This window comes from Eptatretus burgeri, chromosome 3, assembly GCF_056783735.1.
Source record: "Eptatretus burgeri isolate ZD-2024b chromosome 3, Ebu_testis_v1, whole genome shotgun sequence".
Taxonomy (NCBI): domain Eukaryota; kingdom Metazoa; phylum Chordata; class Myxini; order Myxiniformes; family Myxinidae; genus Eptatretus; species Eptatretus burgeri.
In genome coordinates this window covers 137,091,543-137,111,542 of record NC_140963.1, presented here as the reverse complement: position 1 = coordinate 137,111,542, position 20,000 = coordinate 137,091,543, and the positions used below count along the sequence as shown (strand labels likewise).

The 20,000-nt window shown below is 45.0% G+C and overlaps 1 protein-coding gene across 3 annotated transcripts in view; it reads left to right on the top strand.

Annotated features, from left to right (window-relative positions):
- Window positions 1-20,000, top strand: part of RNF213 (ring finger protein 213) — a 645,256-nt gene that overhangs the window by 341,629 nt on the left and 283,627 nt on the right. For all 3 annotated transcript variants that reach the window (XR_015056656.1, XM_085875806.1, XM_085875807.1), the window contains 4 exons: window positions 5,368-6,823; window positions 6,945-7,138; window positions 17,493-17,642; window positions 19,338-19,417. Coding sequence is in view for 2 of the 3 variants with exons in the window: in XM_085875806.1 (XP_085731932.1) it covers window positions 5,368-6,823; window positions 6,945-7,138; window positions 17,493-17,642; window positions 19,338-19,417 (1,880 nt within the window). In the remaining variant the exon portion in view is untranslated. The remainder of the gene's footprint in view (window positions 1-5,367; window positions 6,824-6,944; window positions 7,139-17,492; window positions 17,643-19,337; window positions 19,418-20,000) is intronic.

The window sequence follows — 20,000 nt, the reverse complement described above, 5'->3', positions numbered from 1 at the left end:
ACTGAAGGCCATGGATGCAGTCACTCGTTGACCTCCTTGGTGTAAAGCCTGACTGCTCTGGCGCTGGTGCTCAAGCAGATAGTGCAAACCCCATCAAGAATTATCCGAGCAAAGACCTTGCTCGGCAGTGGGAGCAGCGTCACCCCTCGGAAGTTGTTGCAGTCCTGGCGATCACCCTTCCCTTTCCAGATGAGGACAAAAATGCCCCTCTTCCAGTCAGTTGGGATGATGCCTGTGTTCCAGACAGAGCACATATCTGCATGCAACGACATGAGTACAGCATTTCCACCAGCCTTGAGAAGTTCAGCATGGATGCCACAGATTCCAGGAGTTTTGCCCCATTTAAACCGGTTTACCACAGCCTGTATTTCCACAAACGAAGGGGTATCACAGTTGATTTGGGGGAGGGGGGTGGTGGGGGGGGATCAGCAATAGGGATAGGAACACCCCTTACATGTAACTCAACTGCTGGTGGATCAGCCTGGTACAGCCACTCAAAGTAACCGGCAGAGCGGGCCTTCACTTTGCACTCTCCTCTGTCAAGAGCCCACCACTGTCCGCTCTAACTGCAGTACACCGAGGGATGGGCTTGGAGGAACGCAATGCACAAACTCCCTTGTAAGCAGGATGAGAATCACTTGACCACAGGTTGCGCTCCTCCCCCTCACAGATTCCTCGCATATAGGCCTCCTTGTCCACCCTCAGGTCACGTACAGTTTTATGCTTCAACTCCCTGAACAGCTCAGCTGTGCCATTAAGCCTGTTCCTGGGACTCTCAATGGTATCCAGTGTCCCTTCAGGCAAAATCTTCTTCACCTTCTGATGAGTTGCAAGACATCCACCGGCAACATCAAGGATGGTGGTCTTAAAGGCACTCCACAACTCGTCAGGATTCCCCAAAGCACCCAGACCCTCACCAAAATCCCCACTCACCCTGTTCGCAAATTCCTCAGATACCCTGTCATCCTTGAGCTTGCCAGCATCCAGCTTCAGCTGAGATTTTTTTTGAATTTTTTTTATGGATAAGAACTGCAAAAAACAAAAACAGTGCCCACTTGTGCCATTAAAGCAGAGTATCAAAAATACAAGTGAGAGAATAATTATCGTAAAAGTAAAACAAGATGATAGAATCGTACATACAAAACAACGTTATCATAAGTATTCTGTTTTTTGACTTTAAGATATTTTGTGTGCTCTGGAGCAGGAAGCCTTGATCCCAGATGTTGGGTGACCTCCAATGGCATCTGTAAAACTGTTCCACACTGGTATTATTGCTGGCATAAAGGAGCCGCTATACTGAACAAGTGACCACTCTCCGTCTTGCCAGTAAGACACTGCACAGCATAGCTTCTGGTGAAGCTTGCTGGAATCCATGATGGAGTTAGCGTCGTCTTCAGAAGTGAAGTCTGTATATCAGACCGAGACCTGCAACAGTTATCCTGTATGATCGGGGATCGATATTCAATTCATGTGGAGGGACCTTGATGATACGTAGAGCACGACATTGCACATCATCCAGTTTTTTTGATGCATGTCACCTGTCGACATCCATACGAGGGGAGCATATTCCATTGTGCTCCGGACATGGGCTTTGTACACTTGGGCTCGGCCACGCTGATCCAAGTATGAAGCAATACGAAGAAAAGCACTCACTCTTTGTCCAGCTCTAACAGTGATGGAGTTCACGTGAGACTCAAAACCATTCTCCCTGATTTAAGCTGCAACTTTAGAGTTGCTACCACAAGCCTGTGGTCAGTATTGAGGAACTGAGCACTCTGTTAGATTCTGCAGTTCTGGATCATCCTCCAGCGACCATCACCGAGCACATGGTCAATCTCCTTTGCCACACCGCCAGCGTTGGAATACCAAGTCCAGTGATGAGCCTGTGGGTGCTGAAACCATGAACCAGCCACCCTAAGTCCATGACTTCTTGCAAAGTCAAGGAACTTAGTGCGATTCCGGTTCACTGTTCCAGACCCATGGGGACCAACACATGTCTCATAACCATCCCTGTCACTTCCATTCGATGCATTGAAATCCCCCAAGACTGGAAGAGTATATCACTTGGGGCACTGATCAACCGCAGACTTGAGCATGGCGTAGAATGCCTCCTTCACAGTGAGATCACTTGCCATAGTCGGAGCATATGCAGAGACCAGGGAAACGACACCCAAGGAGTGACGAATCCTTCATCTCATAATGTGCTCGTTGACCGGTGTTACTTCAATTATCATTGGAGTCATCTTATTGGACACAGTTATAGCAACTACTTGGACATGCTAACCATCAGAGCGACTAGTCCAATAGCTAGTCGGTGTAACCACCCACCATGATCTCATCACTATCCAGTCTCCAAACCTCGGAGTGCTGCAATACTGATGTCCAAACGCTTGATGTCAGATGACAACAGATACAGGTGATCATCTTCTCTTCAGCATCGGCCATTCCAGGCACCCACCTGAAGGAACTGCTTCAGGTTAACCAAAGGAGACCGCTGTCTGGTGGACGATACCTCAGCACCACCCCAACCCACACTATCGCAATCTGACCCGGGAAGGTTACCCCGTGCTTTTCCTCCTATCATCAAAGAGTGGGGGTCCTGAAGGCTTTGCCCCAATCCCGTCATCCGGGGAGCTGCCCTGAATAGAGAAAGAGGGTATATATTACTTGAGCATAAATACCTGTCATCGCCCGAAAGCACGGGCACCACCCAGCACACTCGGACACTGCTGAGAAAATGGGTCACAAATCTTTTGTCCCACCGTCACAGGCTGACCAGTTGTTTTGTATGTTACGGGATCGTACTGTTTCATACTTTCCACGGGCACCATTTTTGTCCATGCCGTGTCCCACCATCATGTCTGTAGGGTGTCAATGTCCCACCCCATTGGAGGGGGAGGGTGCTCGAGGGGAGGAGGGTGTGTCATAGTGTTAGTATTGGTGGAGTGATTATTGATGGGGGGGGGTTGTGGGGGTGATGGTGGAGGGGTGTGTGGGATGGTGATGGGTGTTGTGGAGGGGGGGGTTGGGAGGGGGGGGGTATTGTCGGGGTGTGGTGGAGGGGGGGGGGCTGAAAGTTTTTGCGTCCAAGGTCAAATCCTCAGAGGAGTAGATGATGATGATATACATCCATACTTTCTCTCCACTTTCAATAGATGGTGGTGCATTTGATATGTGTAAATTTCTGTTGATATTGGATAAATATTTTTCCAGTGCTCTTGTAGTAAGGCCTAAGTCACATTTGCTCTACGGCTAGGATACGGCAGCCGTACCCCCCCCCCCCCTGAATTGACAGAAACGTTCGGCGGCCGCAGAGTTTCTCAGGTGGCCTCAGGGTGGCCCTACGTCGTATGGCTGTATTTTACAGGCTGTAGGGGTCGCCATGGAATTATAGCGCAGAGTTATAACTTTTTTTCATTTCTACGTTGGCCGTAGCAATTCGACAAGCCGAAAAAAAAAAAAAAAAAAAAAAAAAAAAAAAAAAAAAAGAACTGGTAAGAAAAAATAAAAAAAATTAAAAAAAAGAACCCACTTGTTACTGTCCGTCTGGCCGCACGTTCACCTTAGGGCCCCCCCTGCGGTCGCCTTGCGGGCACCTTGAGGCAACCTTGCGTCTGCCTTGAAAATTCTATGGCTGCCGCAGGGATTGCCTAAGGTCACCGTGCGACATAAAATCAAAGACCGTACGGCACCCTCACGTTTTCGGTCTCCACAATTTATAAATACCCCGTGCGGCTACCCGAAAAATAAAAACATATGTGACTGCTACATTGTGTGACCGTGGAAATATTGTGGCCGCCCTATAATTGCTAGTGGCCGTAGATTTTGTAGACCCTACGGCCGCCGTGCCAAATGCGATTTAGGCCAAACTGCTGAGCAATGGCAACAGCTGTTTGGTTCCCCGCTCAAATCACCCCTGTGCATGTGCTGATAGCTGGGTAGGGATGGTGTTACCCTTTCGAGCGACGGCTGTTTCTATTTCTTCCTGGTGGGTATGACATCCTCTCTCAATCGTGATGGATAACCAAAAGATCTAATATCTACCTCTTCCTTGGTTCCTTCACACTCCGTGCCCTCCTTACTTCCTTCACGCTCCGCATCCTCTTTGCTTCTCCCCTTGCATCCTTGCCTTTCTATTCTCCCCGTGTCCCGGCTCCTCTCTCCCCCCTCGCCTTGCGTCCCGGCTCCTCTATACCCCCCCCTGTCCCGGATCCTCTCCCCCCCCCGCGTCCTGGCCCCTCTTTTCTCCCTCTATGTCGTGGTCCCTCTCTTCTCCCCTTGCATCGTGTCCCCTCTCTTCTCACTCTGCGTACTGGCCCTAGTTTTGAAGCATATATAAACTTGCAAACAAAGACGAATTGAGCTTTATACATTAGATTTGCTCATCCCTTTATTTATTTTCAGTGTATAAAGACCACAGACCCCTGCAGTGATCACTCTCAAAAGTAATTAAAAAAAAACCCAAGTAGCAAAAAATATATCAACTGCTTATGAGCATATACTGTACAATACATCATGCTTATATACCTGGGATAATTGCAATTGCACTGGGCCTGACACCTCAGGTCTAAGGCCTGCAGCCTATGGCCTATGCATGAGTTTCATTTATGAAACGTTATTTCTCGTTCACAATGCTTAATGGAGGTTGTTTTTTTTTTTGGTTTCTTTTTTTAAAAATTAAATGATCGCCTTCCACCATTGGTCCCCAACCTGCGGCCCGCAAGGACTTTCCAATCAAAACACATTTCCATGGAGCAATTTTAATGGGATTTACACAATGCCACTGCCGGCCACTGCCGGCCGGCGCCGTGACCTGAAAAGCCTTACACAATGCCGCTGCCGGCCACTTCTGCTTACCGCCGGAGGAATCAAATCAATTTGCATCAATAAAATGCATCAATAAAACTCAATAAAAAGCATCAATTTTTTTCTGGCTCCCAACATCCTTGGGAGTAGTGAATGCGGCCTGTGGGATCAAAAGGTTGGGGACCACTGCCTTACAATGTAACCTTTGTTCACATACTTTCGGTATAGGCTACTCTTATTAACAATGTTGACATGGTTGACATAAAATGTATCATGTTTGGTATCGGGCTCTTCTCTTGGTTGAATGTTGAATGTTGAATGTTGAGCGTTGTCTTTGTGCGGAGCTTTTCAAATGCAGCACGAGAAGTGGCTGCCACAAACGGGAGACAGCCGAATACACGGACAGACACATTATATAATAGATGGTAAAATTCACTTTATATATTGTCTTTTTATTATTTAAATACACTACTCAGAAGGCATGCAGCAGAAGGTTATAATCTTACATTGCAGTGATAGATAATTTGTGTCAAACTTTCAATGTTCTTCAATATTCTACAGGTTTTGGATGGAGCGATGAGGCTGGGCAAAGCATACATTGAGCTACATACTGCAGGGAATGTGCTCTTCCATGATTGGAAGGCATTGATTTACTGCAGCGTTCAAAGGAAAGTCACCGTCGATGTGTACTTCAGACTGCTGGAAATTAATGTGCAGGGATCGAAACCTATCTGTGAGGAACTACCGCAGCTTTGTCGTGCTCTCGAACAGTGTTTGGAAAACTGGCAGCAACATATGTCTGAGAAACGAGATAGGTTTCCATTTCTCAACTGGTATACTGCTCAGCAACTCGTGTTTCTGAGCTCAGAGCTAGCAAAATTCATGTTGGAGCGGGACATTTCTGCTCAGGCCCTCACCTTGCTTTCATTCTTGAAGTCTGAATGTACTGAACAAGATGTAGAAGGTGCATTGGATTTGGCAATTGCTGCTGTGAATGCTCAAGAAAAGGAAGAAAACAGATGTTTGTATCAATCTCCATTGGAAGACCAGGAAGGACAGCTCAAGTATGATGAAGTTTGCAAGCAGCTTGAAAACCTTCAAGAACAAGGAATTTCAGAAGATCTGGCAAAAGCTGCAATTGAAAGCTGTGGAACAACTGCTGATTCAAATGACCTTTTTACCTTTGCTGTATCTCACATGGAAGACCATTTTGAAGTAAAACAACTTTGCATGAAATTTGATGAAAGACATCGGAACGTTTCAGAAGCACAGGTGAAAGTGTCACATCTTTCATCACTTAAGGACATAACTAAGGATAACAGAAATGATTTCAAGAATAATGGCACAAACTGTTTTGAAACCATCACAGCCCTTTGGTTTTTCTACAAGGAAAAATTGTCACATGTTGTGTCGGAGGAGTACCTGAGCTTGGGCATTCTTGGGCAAACATTGAGTTATCTCAATTCATATGAAAAAATGATCGGTACAAGAGCCCTACCAGCATGTTATTGTGAAGGAAGACCCAATCTGGTCACCTGCGCTGATACTGACGTGTTTTCGAGTCTGGTCAGCTTGTATGCTGCAAGTGATAACCAGCCACTTCCTACATATGATGAAGTTCTGGTCTGCTCTGAGCGGACCACAAAGGAAGAGTGTGAGTTGTTTATTCGGCGGGCAGTTGTTGGTGCGCCGGGAAGTTTGCAGAAGATCTACAGCTTGGTATTTGCGGAACAACTGACCTATGAGGTGGCAATGCATTTCGACAAACTTCAAAAGAACTTTGCAAAGGACATTGCCTACCGTCTTGTGCTCTTTTGCAGTTCAGATAAGAAACATGCCTACTTTGCCACTGCATTTGATTCATGTCATGTTGTAAGCCACACCTGCTTGTCGAGTCGAAGACTTAAGCAGTATCTGAATGAGCAGTTTAGCATTGGAGAGAATACAGAATCTCCAGCGTGTGCTTATCCAGATGGTAAACACGTCCATTTAGTATCTTCACAATGTGCTGGTGTTGGTGAGTACAGCAGCTCATTTTTTACATTATTGTCATTCTGTTTTTGAGGAAACCTCAGCAGGAAATGAGGCCTCAGAAGATATGATGTTATTAACTGTTTGTCCTTGTTTGTTCCTTTTAGGAAAATCACTGTTTATTAAAAACACAGTCACCCGCAGTAAGGAAGACTTGAAAAATCCAGACTTATCCTACGTGATCATTCGACTGACACAGTCGGAAATACATGAGGAGTATTTAACCGAGAGATTTCTTGAGTATCAGGACAAACCTGGACAACAACGAACTCGTGTCTTCCACATTGATGTGACACCTGCTGTGAGAACAACATTCACAAAATCACATTTTCAAACACAATTACATGGTTTATTTAAAGCCTGCTTTTGTTTGAGGGTCATAATATTTACCTGATGTCTTGCACACGATTAATTACATGGTATCCCATTGTACCAGAAAATGTCAGCCATTTTGTTGAAATGCTTTCAAATAGAAGGTTGAATTTTGTGGATTTTTTTAAAACTCTATTTTGAATTGTTAATTTTATAAAAATGTGGAAGGATATGAACTGACAATGCTGCAGCAGAACACTTCTTGGGCACGATATAAAATTGTGGAAAGATATGAACTGATAATGCAGCAGCAGAACACCTCTTGGGCATGATAAGCAATGGAATGAACAACTAAGAAAAGCGGAGGGAGAGGGGAGGGAGGAAACAATGACCTGCAAATAAGGGTTTGGCTGGGCAGGGTCATTGGGGGTGAAAAAAGGTTGTGGGTATGATGGGGGCTGACATGAGATGGCAGTCCACCACCTGCTCGAAGATGTGTCGGGAAATTTGGGATCGAACAGCCTCAGGAAATCGGTTCAATAAATTGGAGAAATGAGCAAGAAAAGAGTTGAGGTGTGTAGTGAGCCTGAATTTTGGAAGTACAACTAAGAGGGGTTGCTGGAAGAATGCATGTATCATGGAGTTGCTCGGGAGGATCAGAGGACTAAGGGAGCAGAGGGAGCGAAATCACAGGAAATGTGGTTTAAAAAAAACAGAGAGGCCTCCAATTTAACTACGATATGAGAGCATCAGAATTTATGCTACAGCCTTAACGTGGGAGATTCCAATAATGTTGAGTTTTATATGCTATACATTCCAGGAGAGATAGATATCATGCTGGGTGTGAGATATAAGGGAGATCAGAGCTCCATTGAGCTTCAGACAACAGGCTTTGTAGGCTGAGTAGTTCTGATTTTTAGCCGTGTCTCGTTGTGAACGCTGGCTCCAAGAGAGCTCCGCGTTCTTCTTCTTCTTCTTCTTCTTCTTCTTCTTCTTCTTCTTCTTCTTCTTCTTCTTCTTCTTCTTCTTCTTCTTCTTCTTCTTCTTCTTCTTCTTCTTCTTCTTCTTCTTCTTCTTCTTCTTCTCCTTCTCCTTCTCCTTCTCCTTCTCCTTCTCCTTCTCCTTCTCCTTCTCCTTCTCCTTCTCCTTCTCCTTCTCCTTCTCCTTCTCCTTCTCCTCCTCCTCCTCCTCCTCCTCCTCCTCCTCCTCCTCCTCCTCCTCCTCCTCCTCCTCCTCCTCCTCCTCCTCCTCCTCCTCCTCCTCCTCCTCCTCCTCCTCCTCCTCCTCCTCCTCCTCCTCCTCCTCCTCCTCCTCCTCCTCCTCCTCCTCCTCCTCCTCCTCGGACACATTTGTCCTTGTTTTTTCCAAGGAAAATTTGGAACAACAGAGGATGCCCAGTCTGTGACAGAGTTTGGAGGCCAGTTTTGTTATATTGTCAGCCCATACCAGGAGAGGCCATGGCTGATGGTGAGACCAAGATGTTCAATTCAATGAACCTTTTCCAGTGGTTCACCATGAAAATATATAGGTGGGTTCGTTTGATGATCCTTTCAGAGTGACAGGGTGAGACTGTGCAGTTTTCTCAAAGAATGACATGTTCCAGTTGTCAGACCAGCATATATTCAATTCTCGATCAGCAGAGATTAAAGCAGCTGCAGTCTGCCTGTCAGTGGGATGGGGGTGCTGTTTGGCACAATGTGTAGTCATCTTGGAAACAGGGAAGAGGATTTTCCACAGCATCAGAGAGGTCGTTTATGCGGATGAGGAGCAAGACTGGACCCAATATAATGGTTTAATCTTTCCAATTTAACTGGAACTATGAGAGTGGAGTTTAACTAATTGAAGTGAAGACCATAACGACTACTAAGTTAGGTCCATAGATTATCACAGCAGGACAATCCCGAACTCCGGTTTCCGCATTGCGCTTTCGCTCTGTCGTGGTTGAATCATTGTTGTGCCAATCGTGGCATGGGTTCCTCACTCTATCACAATCTGACATGGAGGAATACACAATCCCTTATCTCCGTCTCACCTCACAGTTGCTCTTTCGATGTCGTGCTTCACGGACTGTCATGTGATTTTGTTTGATATCGTGTGATATTGCGTGATTTAGTTTTTGCTCGTCTTTCAATTACATTGTGGGGTGTTTGTGACAGTAAATAGCTATGAAGAAGAAGATACGTGGGCTTTTCGTGAAATATATTGATTGACTCTCCGACTCTCTGGAAAATCCTCTATATTTCTATGCTGATAACTCCACCCTCTGCCGTACCATCGGTCATCCCTCATACCGGCAAGCAGCAGCTTCTTCGCTCACTGCAGATCTGGATAACATCACAAACTGGTCCAACACGTGGAACATGTCTTTCAATCCGGACAAATCTCACACTCTCACTATGTCTCTTCAAAAGGACCGTTTAGAAACCCCCCCCCCCCCCATCCACTTTCTCAACAATCCTCTAGACGAAGTCCTTTATCTCAAGCTTCTGGGTCTCACTATCTGCCATGACCTTTCCTGGGAAAGCCACATTTCAAACCTCGCCTCCAAACTCAGTCGCCGACTGGGAATCCTTCGTCGTGCAAAGTCCTTCCTCTGCCCACCTGAGCTCCTGACCACTTACAAAGCTTTTGTCCGCAGCCTGATGGAGTACTGCTCTCCCCTGTGGGCTGGTGCTCCTGCCTCCAACCTTTCTCGGCTTCACGCTGTAGAAACCAAGGCATTTCGGATCATCGGCATCTCCTGCAATGAGGCTGAGTCTTTGGGCGTCTCACTCAATCACCACAGGTTGGTCGGTGGTCTTTCTGTCTTCTACCGTCTCCTCTCCAGCCTCGCCCCCCCCTGCTCTCTCTCTACGATTTGTCCCCACCACATTTCCACAGAGCGCTCAAGGTCCGCCAACAACCCCCTTCTGGTAAAACTACCAAAATCATGAATCGCTGCTCACCTTCACTCTTTCATTCCTCTTTTTTCCTGCCTTTGGAATAAACTCCCTCACTCTATTCATTCCCATTCTTCCCTCCAGGCCTTCAAAACAGCTGTTCACCACCACCTCTTATCATCCCCATCCAAATCCTTTATCTTTTCCACCCCCGATAATCCACCCAAACCCACCTCCTTCAAATTCCCTGCTTTCCTTCCTGAAAGTCCCTGTAATGTCCATCTTCTATTCCCCATGTTCCCCATCCCATCCCTCTCCCTTCCACAGATCTCCTAATGTCTCTGTTCCCCACTGTTTTGTCCTTCCCACTCCCTCCCCTCTTGTCTCATGCCCCCCCTTGTTGTGCGTTGTGTGTTAGCTCTCACACGAGCCTTGACAAGGTATACAAAATAATAATAATTATAAAAAAAATTGATTTCCGGTTCCTCTTCAGGGTCTCTGCTGACTTTCTCAAAGATAAGTTTCCCAGTCGTTTTTGTTGCGTTTTTACTCTTATTTTGTTATCTCTGTGTTTACTGTGTGTTTCTAGTTTGGTCTTGTGTTAAAACTTGTGCAAATTGTTGAGTTGTCATCGTCTTTTCATATCAGGTTTCCTTAAGGCCTACCCTTCTTCCCGTCTATGTGTACGATCATGTTTATTTGTATTTTCTGCTTACTACCATTACTTTTTATTAGCTCGCCTGTTCGAAGAACAGAGAGCTATCGCGATACCTCCGGCGTTAGCGTCAGCGTCAGCGTGAAAATGTTAAAGTTTTTGGTGCACGTTATTTTTTCCTTTCTCATGTTTTTATCGACCACACTATTTTTTATACGCCCGATATATATATATATATATATATATATATATATATATATATATATATATATATATATATATATATATATATATATATATATATATATATATATATATATATATATATATATATATCGGGTCGTATTATGTGATACTGGTCGTCCATCCATCCATCTTTTCCTGTCCGCACACTAACTTCCAAAGTTTTCAACTTTCACGTTTCATATTTGGTACATAGGTACAGACTGTGGAGACGGTATGTCCTGACATACGTTCGGCATCTAAAGTGGTTGCCATGGCATCCAGGATGCTGTTTTCCATGTCGTAGCACAATTCTGTATAAACCTTCTTGTTCGGGCGTGTATTGTGCTCACTTGCACTCTTGTTACTGATTACAATATACAAATACACATATATTGCTTTAAAATTATATGGATCAGACTTCACTGCAATGCTTTATAAAAAATATTATTTATTAGACGAGTCTTTTAAAAAGGATAAATGTATAAACAGGTGAGCATTGTGTGGCTTTGACGCCAACTCTCTGATTTTCTCCACTTTTACCTCCACCCTCCTTTTATCCCTCCCGAAAACCTTCTGTTTCTTGTCTTAAAATATGAAAAATACAACAAAAAACAACCTTTTTCCTCCTCACCTTATACCCCACGTATCCATGTGACTTCCTGTACCGACTTCTTCCTCCTCCTCCTCCTCCTCCTCCTCCTGCTGATCTATCATCTTCCTTCTACTTTTGCTGACCCACATTAACCATACACCTTCACGATTTCTTCTTCAACCTTTCCTTCCCCTAATCTTACAAAAAAAAAATGTATATTTTCTTTAGTCTTTTCACTTATCACCTTGACACCTCCTGTCACAATGTGATTTCCTTTACCTACCTTACCTAATCTTTATCAAAAAAAAAAGTCTCTTAAAATGTTTCAACTTCCTCTTTCACACGTGTGGTTCTCTGTGTTGTATCATAATTGATGACTCTTTTTCTTGAAAAAACTTTTCAATCCGACCTTTCCTTCATCCCATGTCTAAAAAGTCCAACTGTTACAACGTTTAGTTTCTCCATTTTCTAAACCCTCCTTTATTGCATCCCTCATGTAATGTCTTTAATCGCATCTCTAACTTAAGAAAAAATTTAAATTCCAGTTTACATTGCATATTCAGGTTCCATCAATCATCCCTTTTTTCCAATTTCAGTGCCAATTCACCCCACCTCCTTACATCTACCTCCTCCTCACTCCTCACCTGTTATGCCCCCACCTTAGCCCTGCCATCTTGCTCCTCATCTAACCTTTACTCCTCTTCACAGTCTTCTGATTGAGTATCAGCTCCTCCTCTGATGTCCCAAACTGTGTGGTGTCTGTGGGCTCCATTCTAACCCAACAGATATTTCACTTCTCTCTCAATCAGTACACTCAGCATTATTTCAAACGTGCTCTTTCTTTCCTCTCACACCTCTCCCTTTTCCCAACACCTCAAATATTGCACCTCCACCTTCCTACTCCCTTCTTCACCATACCACGACTAAGTCTCATTCTTCCCCTCTCCCCACCTCTCCCATTGCCCTCCTGCCCCATGGCCATGCCTGCTGTCATCGTCTCCCCTCCTTCTCAAAGCAACCTTCACACTCTTCCCCCTCCAAGGTTCCCTCTCACCTTTCTCCAAAACTCCCCCCTCACGCTTCTCCCAAAACTCTCCCTTCTCGCCATTCTCCCTTCAATCTCCCCCCTCATTCCCCCTTCTCAAAGTTGCCTCCCCTCACATTCACAAAGCTGCCTTCTTCCCTTGCCCTCTCTCTTCCATCTCATCCCTCCATCTCCTCCAATCTTCAACTTCCCTCTGCCCCCTCTCTGATTACTCCCCACTGTGCCTCATCCCATCACCACCGAGCCTTTTGTCCTCATCCGGCCCTCTCCCCAAGCTCTTCTGCAATCTCCCACACTCTGTCAACATCTCTCTCGACCTCCCTACCTCCTCCCTCCCCCTCCCCTCCCCCTCCCCTCCCCTGCGCCCAAAGCCTCCTCACCCTCCCTCTTCCTTAACAGTGTTGACCTCAAACATCTGGGGCCTTCGCTCAAACTTGACATCTTTCCATACAGATTTCCACTGACAAGCCAGACATCTGCTTCACAGAAACTTTCCTCCTTCAACATATCTCTGAATCCCGAGTGTTTCTCCCTGGTTACTCCCTTCTCTGGGATGACAGACCTGAGCCTCATCCTGGTGGCAGAGATGCTCTCTTCATCAAAAATTCTATTCCTTACTCTCCATGCACGACCCTCACTCCCCCACCCCCCCACCCCCCGTAATACCTCTGGCTATGGCTTCTCCTCCACTCCCACCTCGTGTTTATATGTGTGTTGTACCATCCACCAAACAGTGATGACTCCATTTGCACTTCGCTCACCAAAAACATGGACCAACTTCCATCCTCTCATCCAAACTTTCTCTTCCGCATGTGGTGACTTCAATTGTCATCATGCCAGTTGTCTGGGTGTGGGTACCTCCCTCACCTGCCATGGCACTTCAGGAAAATACTACTGCGACTCATTGGAACTGACAGTCTGTCAACTTCCCGACCTGAACCTCAACCAATGGTACTCCATCTTTTCTGGGTCTGATTTTGACCAATTTCCCTGCAAATATCTGCTGTTCTTCCTCTGCTTCCATCGGTTCATCTGAACATATGCTTGTCAAAGTAAACATCTCTCTGGCTGGAATGAGAGAACTACCTCAGTGCCATCAACTCTGGCATTTCACTCAGGCCGACTGGCAAGGACTTCAAGCAGCAATCAAACTTCAAGCCTGGTCTCCCATCTCTACTTTCTCTGACATCAACTCATCCTGGGAATTTTTTCAAAGAAATTTGCTCTCTTTCATGCACTGATTTATCCCATCTCATCTTTAGTTGTCACATTCTTCCTCATGCCCATGGGACACTGAAGCTTGTGGCGAGGCAGTTGGCCTGAAACAACTTGCCTTCGTCTCACGGAAGGCAAGTCCAACTGAAGGCAATCTGAGTTCCTTCCACAAAGCCTTGAACAAGTGTGTGTCTACCCTCAGGAGAGCCAGAAAACAACATCGTTCTTATCTCGTCTGAACTCTCAAACCTCTCCCTCCTCCAAATCCTGGTGGCATCCAGCGAAGTCTGTTTCTGGTTCTCCCCACATCCCCTCCCTTACCTCAAATGGCTGCACAGCTCGGTCATCTGCCATCTGCTTGGAAAGCAGTTAACATTACCGTTCTGCATAAAAAAGGTGCAAAAACAGATCCCTGTAACTACAGAGCAATCAGCCTTCTCCCAATCATCAGCAAGGTGATGGAATCCATCATCGCTTCAGACATTAAAGCCTTCCTCTTCTTCAATGGCTTGATTTCTGATCATCCATTTAGATTCAGACCAGGTAGCTCTATCCGGGACGTGCTGCTCCTGCTTTCCCAACAATGGATGGAGGTCCTCCATGCCAGACATGAGATCAGACCCATCTCCCAAGACATATTGCATGCTTACGATATGGTCTGGCACCCCGGCCTGCTCACCAAACTCTCTTCTTATGGTTTCCAAGGAAATCTTCACTCTTGTCTTGCGGCCTTGCTATCCTGTCGTAGTCAACGCATGGCTCTTAATGGAATTCTCTCATCTCCTCTTCCTATCCAGGCAAGAGTTCCTCAAGGCAGTGTTCTGGGCCTTGTGCTTTTTCTGGTTTTCATCAATGATCTCTCTGAATTTCTGGAAAATCCTCTTTATCTCTTTGCTGATGACTCCACCCTCTGCTGTATCATCTGTCATCCCTCAGATCGGCAAGCAGCAGCCTCTTCACTCTCTGTGGATCTGAATAAAATCACAAGCTGGTCCAACACTTGGAACATGTCTTTCAATCCTGACAAATCTGACACACTCACTATGTCTTGCCGAAAGGACTGTCTGGAAACCACCCCTCCACCTCCCTCCATCGACTTTCTCAACAATCCTCTTGTCGAAGTCCTTTCATTTAAACTTTTGGGTCTCACTATCTGCCATGATCTTTCCTGGGAAAGTTACATCTCCAAGCTGGCCTCCAAAGCCAATCGCCGACTGGGCATCCTCCTTTGTGCAAAGTCCTTCCTGTGCACTCCTGAGCTCCTGGCCATGGACAACGCTTTAATCTGCAGCCTGATGAAGTACAGCTCCCCCTCTGGGCTGGTGCTCCCACCTCTCTCACCTTTGTCTGGTTCACGCTGTGGAAACCAAGGCGTTGAGAATCATTGGTATCTCCCACGATGAGGCTATGTCTTTGGGTTTCTCATTCTCTCACCGCCGGCAGGTCAGTGGTTTTTTCTGTCTTGCATTGTCTTCTTTCTGTCGTTGCCCCCCCCCCCTGCTCTGTCTGCTATCTGTCCCACCCATATTTTCGCAGAGCACTCAAGGTCTGCCACCCACCCCCTTTTGGTAAAACTACCAAATTGAAGAATCACTGCTCATCTTCATTTTTTTCATTCCTCTTTTTTCCTACCTTTGGAACAAACTCCCACACTCTCTTCTATCCCATTCTTCCCTCCAGGTCTTTAAAACAGCTCTTCACCACCATCTCTTGTCTTCCCCCATCCTAAACCATGATCTTTTCCACCCCCGTTAATCCACCCCAATCCCACCTCCTTCAAATTCTCTGTTTTCCTTCCTGAAAGTCCCTGTGGTGTCCACCTTGTTTACCCCCGTGTTCCCCACTCCATACGTCTCCCTTCCACAGATCTCCTGATGTCTCTGTTCTCTACTGTTTTGTGCTTCCCTCTCCCACCCCTCTTTTCTCCTCCTCCACTTGTTTTACGTTCTGTGTTAGCTCTTATACGAGCCTTGACATTGTGTCTATATACTGTATATATAATATATATATATATATATATATACAGTATAAACAGTATATATATAGATATATATATATATATATATATATATATATATATATATATGTATATTGTCACATATATATATATATATATATATATATATATATATATATATATATATATATATATATATATGTATATTGTCAACTGGCAAGTGACTAGAAAAAGTTACCGGCCCAGCAGAATTTCTACCGGCCCGATAAAATAAAGACAAAAGTCACAAATTTGATATCAAACACTTTTAATATACTCACATGAGTGAGTTTGATGAGTGAGGTTGGTTGGATGAGTGAGTTTGATGAGTGAGGTTGGTTGGATGAGTGAGTTTAATGGATGAGGTTGGTTGGATGAGTGAGGTTGGTTGGATGAGTGAGTTTAATGGAGGTGGTTTGCAGAATGAGTGAGTTTGATGGAGGAGGTTGGGTGGATGAGCGAGTTGGATGGATGGATGAGTGAGTTTGATGAGTGGGGTGGGGATGGGGGGATGATGTAGGGAGGAGGAGGTTGTGGGTGATTGGGGGGGGGACCTTTTTGTGTGGGTAATGGGGGAGGCATGGAGGTTGTGAGTAGTGCTGGGGGGGGGGGCATTTTTGTGGGTGATGGGGTGGTTGTGGCTGATGGACAATGGTGGGGGTACTACTCGTCCACCCAACATCACATATAAACTCACTCATCCACCTAACCTCACCCATCAAACTCACTCATTCACCCAACCTCACCCATCAAACTCACTCATTCATCTAACCTCACTCATCTAACTCACTCATTAACCCAAAAGCCTCATCAAACTCACTCATTCACCGAACCTCACCCATGAAACTCACTCATTTAACCAACCTGGGCATGAGAAAATGCGTCCAAACCGCGCCAAACCGTCAAATCTCGCGCAATCAAGCGTGATTTGGAATGAGATGAAAACGGACAAAATGGCCACCGCAGAATTACTGGTGATTTCTGCGGACAAAACAGTAGTTCTAGTTGAGAAAACTAGTAGAGAAGCAAGTACAAATTGTACAAAATAAGAGGAATCACCGGTGATTCGCCAGCCGGGCAGGTAAGGCAGTATTGTGTACCCGCCCAACACAAAAGTTAGGTGCCATTGGCGACCGGGCGGCCATTAATTTGCACCCCTGGGCTAGATAGAAGGAGGATGGATGAACTGAAGGAGGAGATTTGTGTGCAGGTGAGCTTGACAGGGAGATTGGTAAAATGCTGGCTGAAGCAGACTAGACACTTAGTGTGGGTCGAGGAAGAAAGAATGGTAAAGAGAGCGGATAGGTTGAGGGAGCAAGGCAGGAGGAAGGGAGGTAGACCGTGGTTGTGATGGAAAATTGTGTGATGAGGGCTATCTATGAAGGTGAGGTGATTAGAGAGTGGCATGAGATGGCTGAGGACACGGGAAAGTGGAGGAGTATTGTGGTTGAAGCAAGGCAGAAACTTGGTATCATTGAACTTCACTTCCTAAGAAGAAGAAGAAGAAGAAGTAGAAGAAGAAGTCGTCCTGCATTCTTCAATTCAAATCACATTCAATGTCTTTGATAATTATCATTGTTCTGTTTGTATTTTTTGTTCTTTTCATTGAAGTACTCTGCAGTACAGCAAAATGCATCATTTTCTACATAAATATCACTTTAGGTGATGCATTGATGAAAGTCATCTCTTTCCCAGTGAGAAGATGTGGTAAGCAAGAATTTTGCTTTTCTTTTCAGGTGAAGAAGGGCTTGGAATTGTTACTGATGAAACTCTTTGTGTTGGGATATCTGCGGGGAAGGGGTGGGAAAGTTTGGCGGAGGCATCCGGCACATGCCTACTTTGTGGAGCTACTGAATTGTCAGCAAACTTGTGCTTCAACAAGACAAGTAAGTACACAGTATTTTTGCCTCTGAAATCTCGCCCCTTCGCTCATCCCATAGTATTTCCTCCATTATTATGTACGAGGAAGAGTACCCGTCCCAAGTGATGGGAAAAGCAAGCAAAAGTATCTGTCACTGTGATGGGAAACGTTTCAGTTATTCTTATCAATTTAAATAATATTTAATGGACATTAAAAAGGTCATTTGTGTTGCACTCTTGGTTTCATGCAGAGCCAAAGCTCTGAGCTGCCTATATCACCCACCATAAAATGGTGATTCAACATTGGGTGGTGGAGGTTGAATTTCTCTCAAAAGAGTGCAAAATATTCTGGTTGTGAAATTTAATTTGGCATCAACATTACTCATGCCTGTTCTCCCAGCATTTTAAAAGTGAATGTTGAGCTTTTTAATGCAGCGCGAGAAGTGGCCACCTTAAATGGGAGACAGACAGACAAAAATTGCACAGACAAGCACACCACAGTTTACAATATACAATATATGACTTCCCTCCCAAGGAACATCAACACAGAAAGATGAAACCTGTACAATGGTTGCCAACCTATGACTTTTTTGTATGCAGAGACAGTGGAGTTGTAGGTCAAGGTATAGGGAGCATTGGACAAACAATGGGCTGAACAGGATGGATACAGAAGGAAACTTCTTCCTCCCTCCTTCCCCCCTTCAAATACTCCCGATTCCCCCTTTGCCCCTCCTTCTCTTTCTCCTGTCTCTTTCCCACTCTCCTGCCACACTCCCACCCCATCACCTCCTTCCCTCTCCTTCCCCTCTCTGTATGTCTGTGTTCTATCCTTTTTAACGACTTTAATTTCCTTTTCACTATTTATTTTTACATTCGCTATTCAGTTGTACAGTAATTGCGGTGAGCTTCACACCACTCCAGCCGACGCTTGGCATTGCGCTTTGTGATCTTGGACTTGTGTGTGGCTACTCGGTCTTGGAAACCCATTTCCTGAAGCTCTCGACGAACAGTGCTTGTGCTGACGTTGTTTCCAGTCAGTTTAGAATTCGGTAATGAGTGTTACAACTGACGACAGACAAATTTTCTGCGCTTCACATTTCAGCACTCGGGGCGGTCCCATTCTGTGAGGTTGTGTGGCCTACCACTTCGCGGCTGGGCTGTTGTTGCTCCAAGACGTTTCCCCTTCACAATAACAGCACTTACAGTTGACCGGGGCAGCTCTAGCAGGGCAAAAATTTGACGAACTAACTTTTTGCAAAGGTGGCATCCTATGATGGTGCCATGTTGAAAGTCACTGAGCTCTTCAGTATGGCCCATTCTTCTGCCAATGCTTGTCTATGGAGATTGCATGGCTGTGTGCTTGATTTTATACACTTACCAGCAATGGGTGTGGCTGAAATAGTCGAATCCACTAATTAGAAGGGGTGTCCGCATACTGTTGGCCATGTAGTGTACCTCTGTCAAACTTAATTTAATTTAAACACCGGTTGTTCTACATGCACCAATGCAGACTGAGACGAGCCTTCATAAAGTGTGGTTTTCCTCAAGTTCTAAGCTATCGAGTTGGTAGAAACTTCTAGTTTTCTTCTTTTTGTTTTGGAACATTCATTTTAATGTTCAGGAAATACATGTTAGATAGATGTTGATAAGTTGCACATACTGTACTACTATAGCTGTGGTGGGGTGTTCAGCATAACTTTAATTATGACTGTTTCTGGCAGGACCGGAAGATGGTAAATGCAATCGATTTATTTCCATTGACCCAATGTGAGACTCCCAAAGCAGTGCTGCAACGCTACAGGTTTGTTCATGAATTTAGGTTTGTGAATTTCTGAATAAAAAAGATAATGGGAAGGGGATCGGGCTGATTAATTTTGAGGTGAGCTCATGTCTACACATCAGCTAAGTGTTCAAGCTGGAAAGTTAATGCACTACCACCTGGGATAGGGCATCAATTGAGAGATAAATGGTACCCTGGCTGATAAGATACATCTCTCTGCAATTTTTTGCAAATACAGCACCAATTTTCAGTGTGTATTGCATAATTATTGCATTAATTGATGTCGTGATTATTTATAATCATATTTATATATATACAATTATATATATATATTTACATATATGCATATATATTGTTACTGAAATGGCCCTTCATGGGACAACTAAGTATAGGATTAGCTCAGATCCCCCATTAAATTCATGTATAGATAGGTTGTTTGGTGAAATGGACATCATATGTGTGTCGGGACATGTAAAAGACTGTTTTTGTGTTCGTGCTGTGGTGGTGAAACGAGGGATCGCTCTTCTTCCTCCCATCCCGGATGAAGCCCCGCCCTCTCGGCTCAGGGGTGTGGCCTGGAGAGGAAGTGACGCGAAGGGGAGGA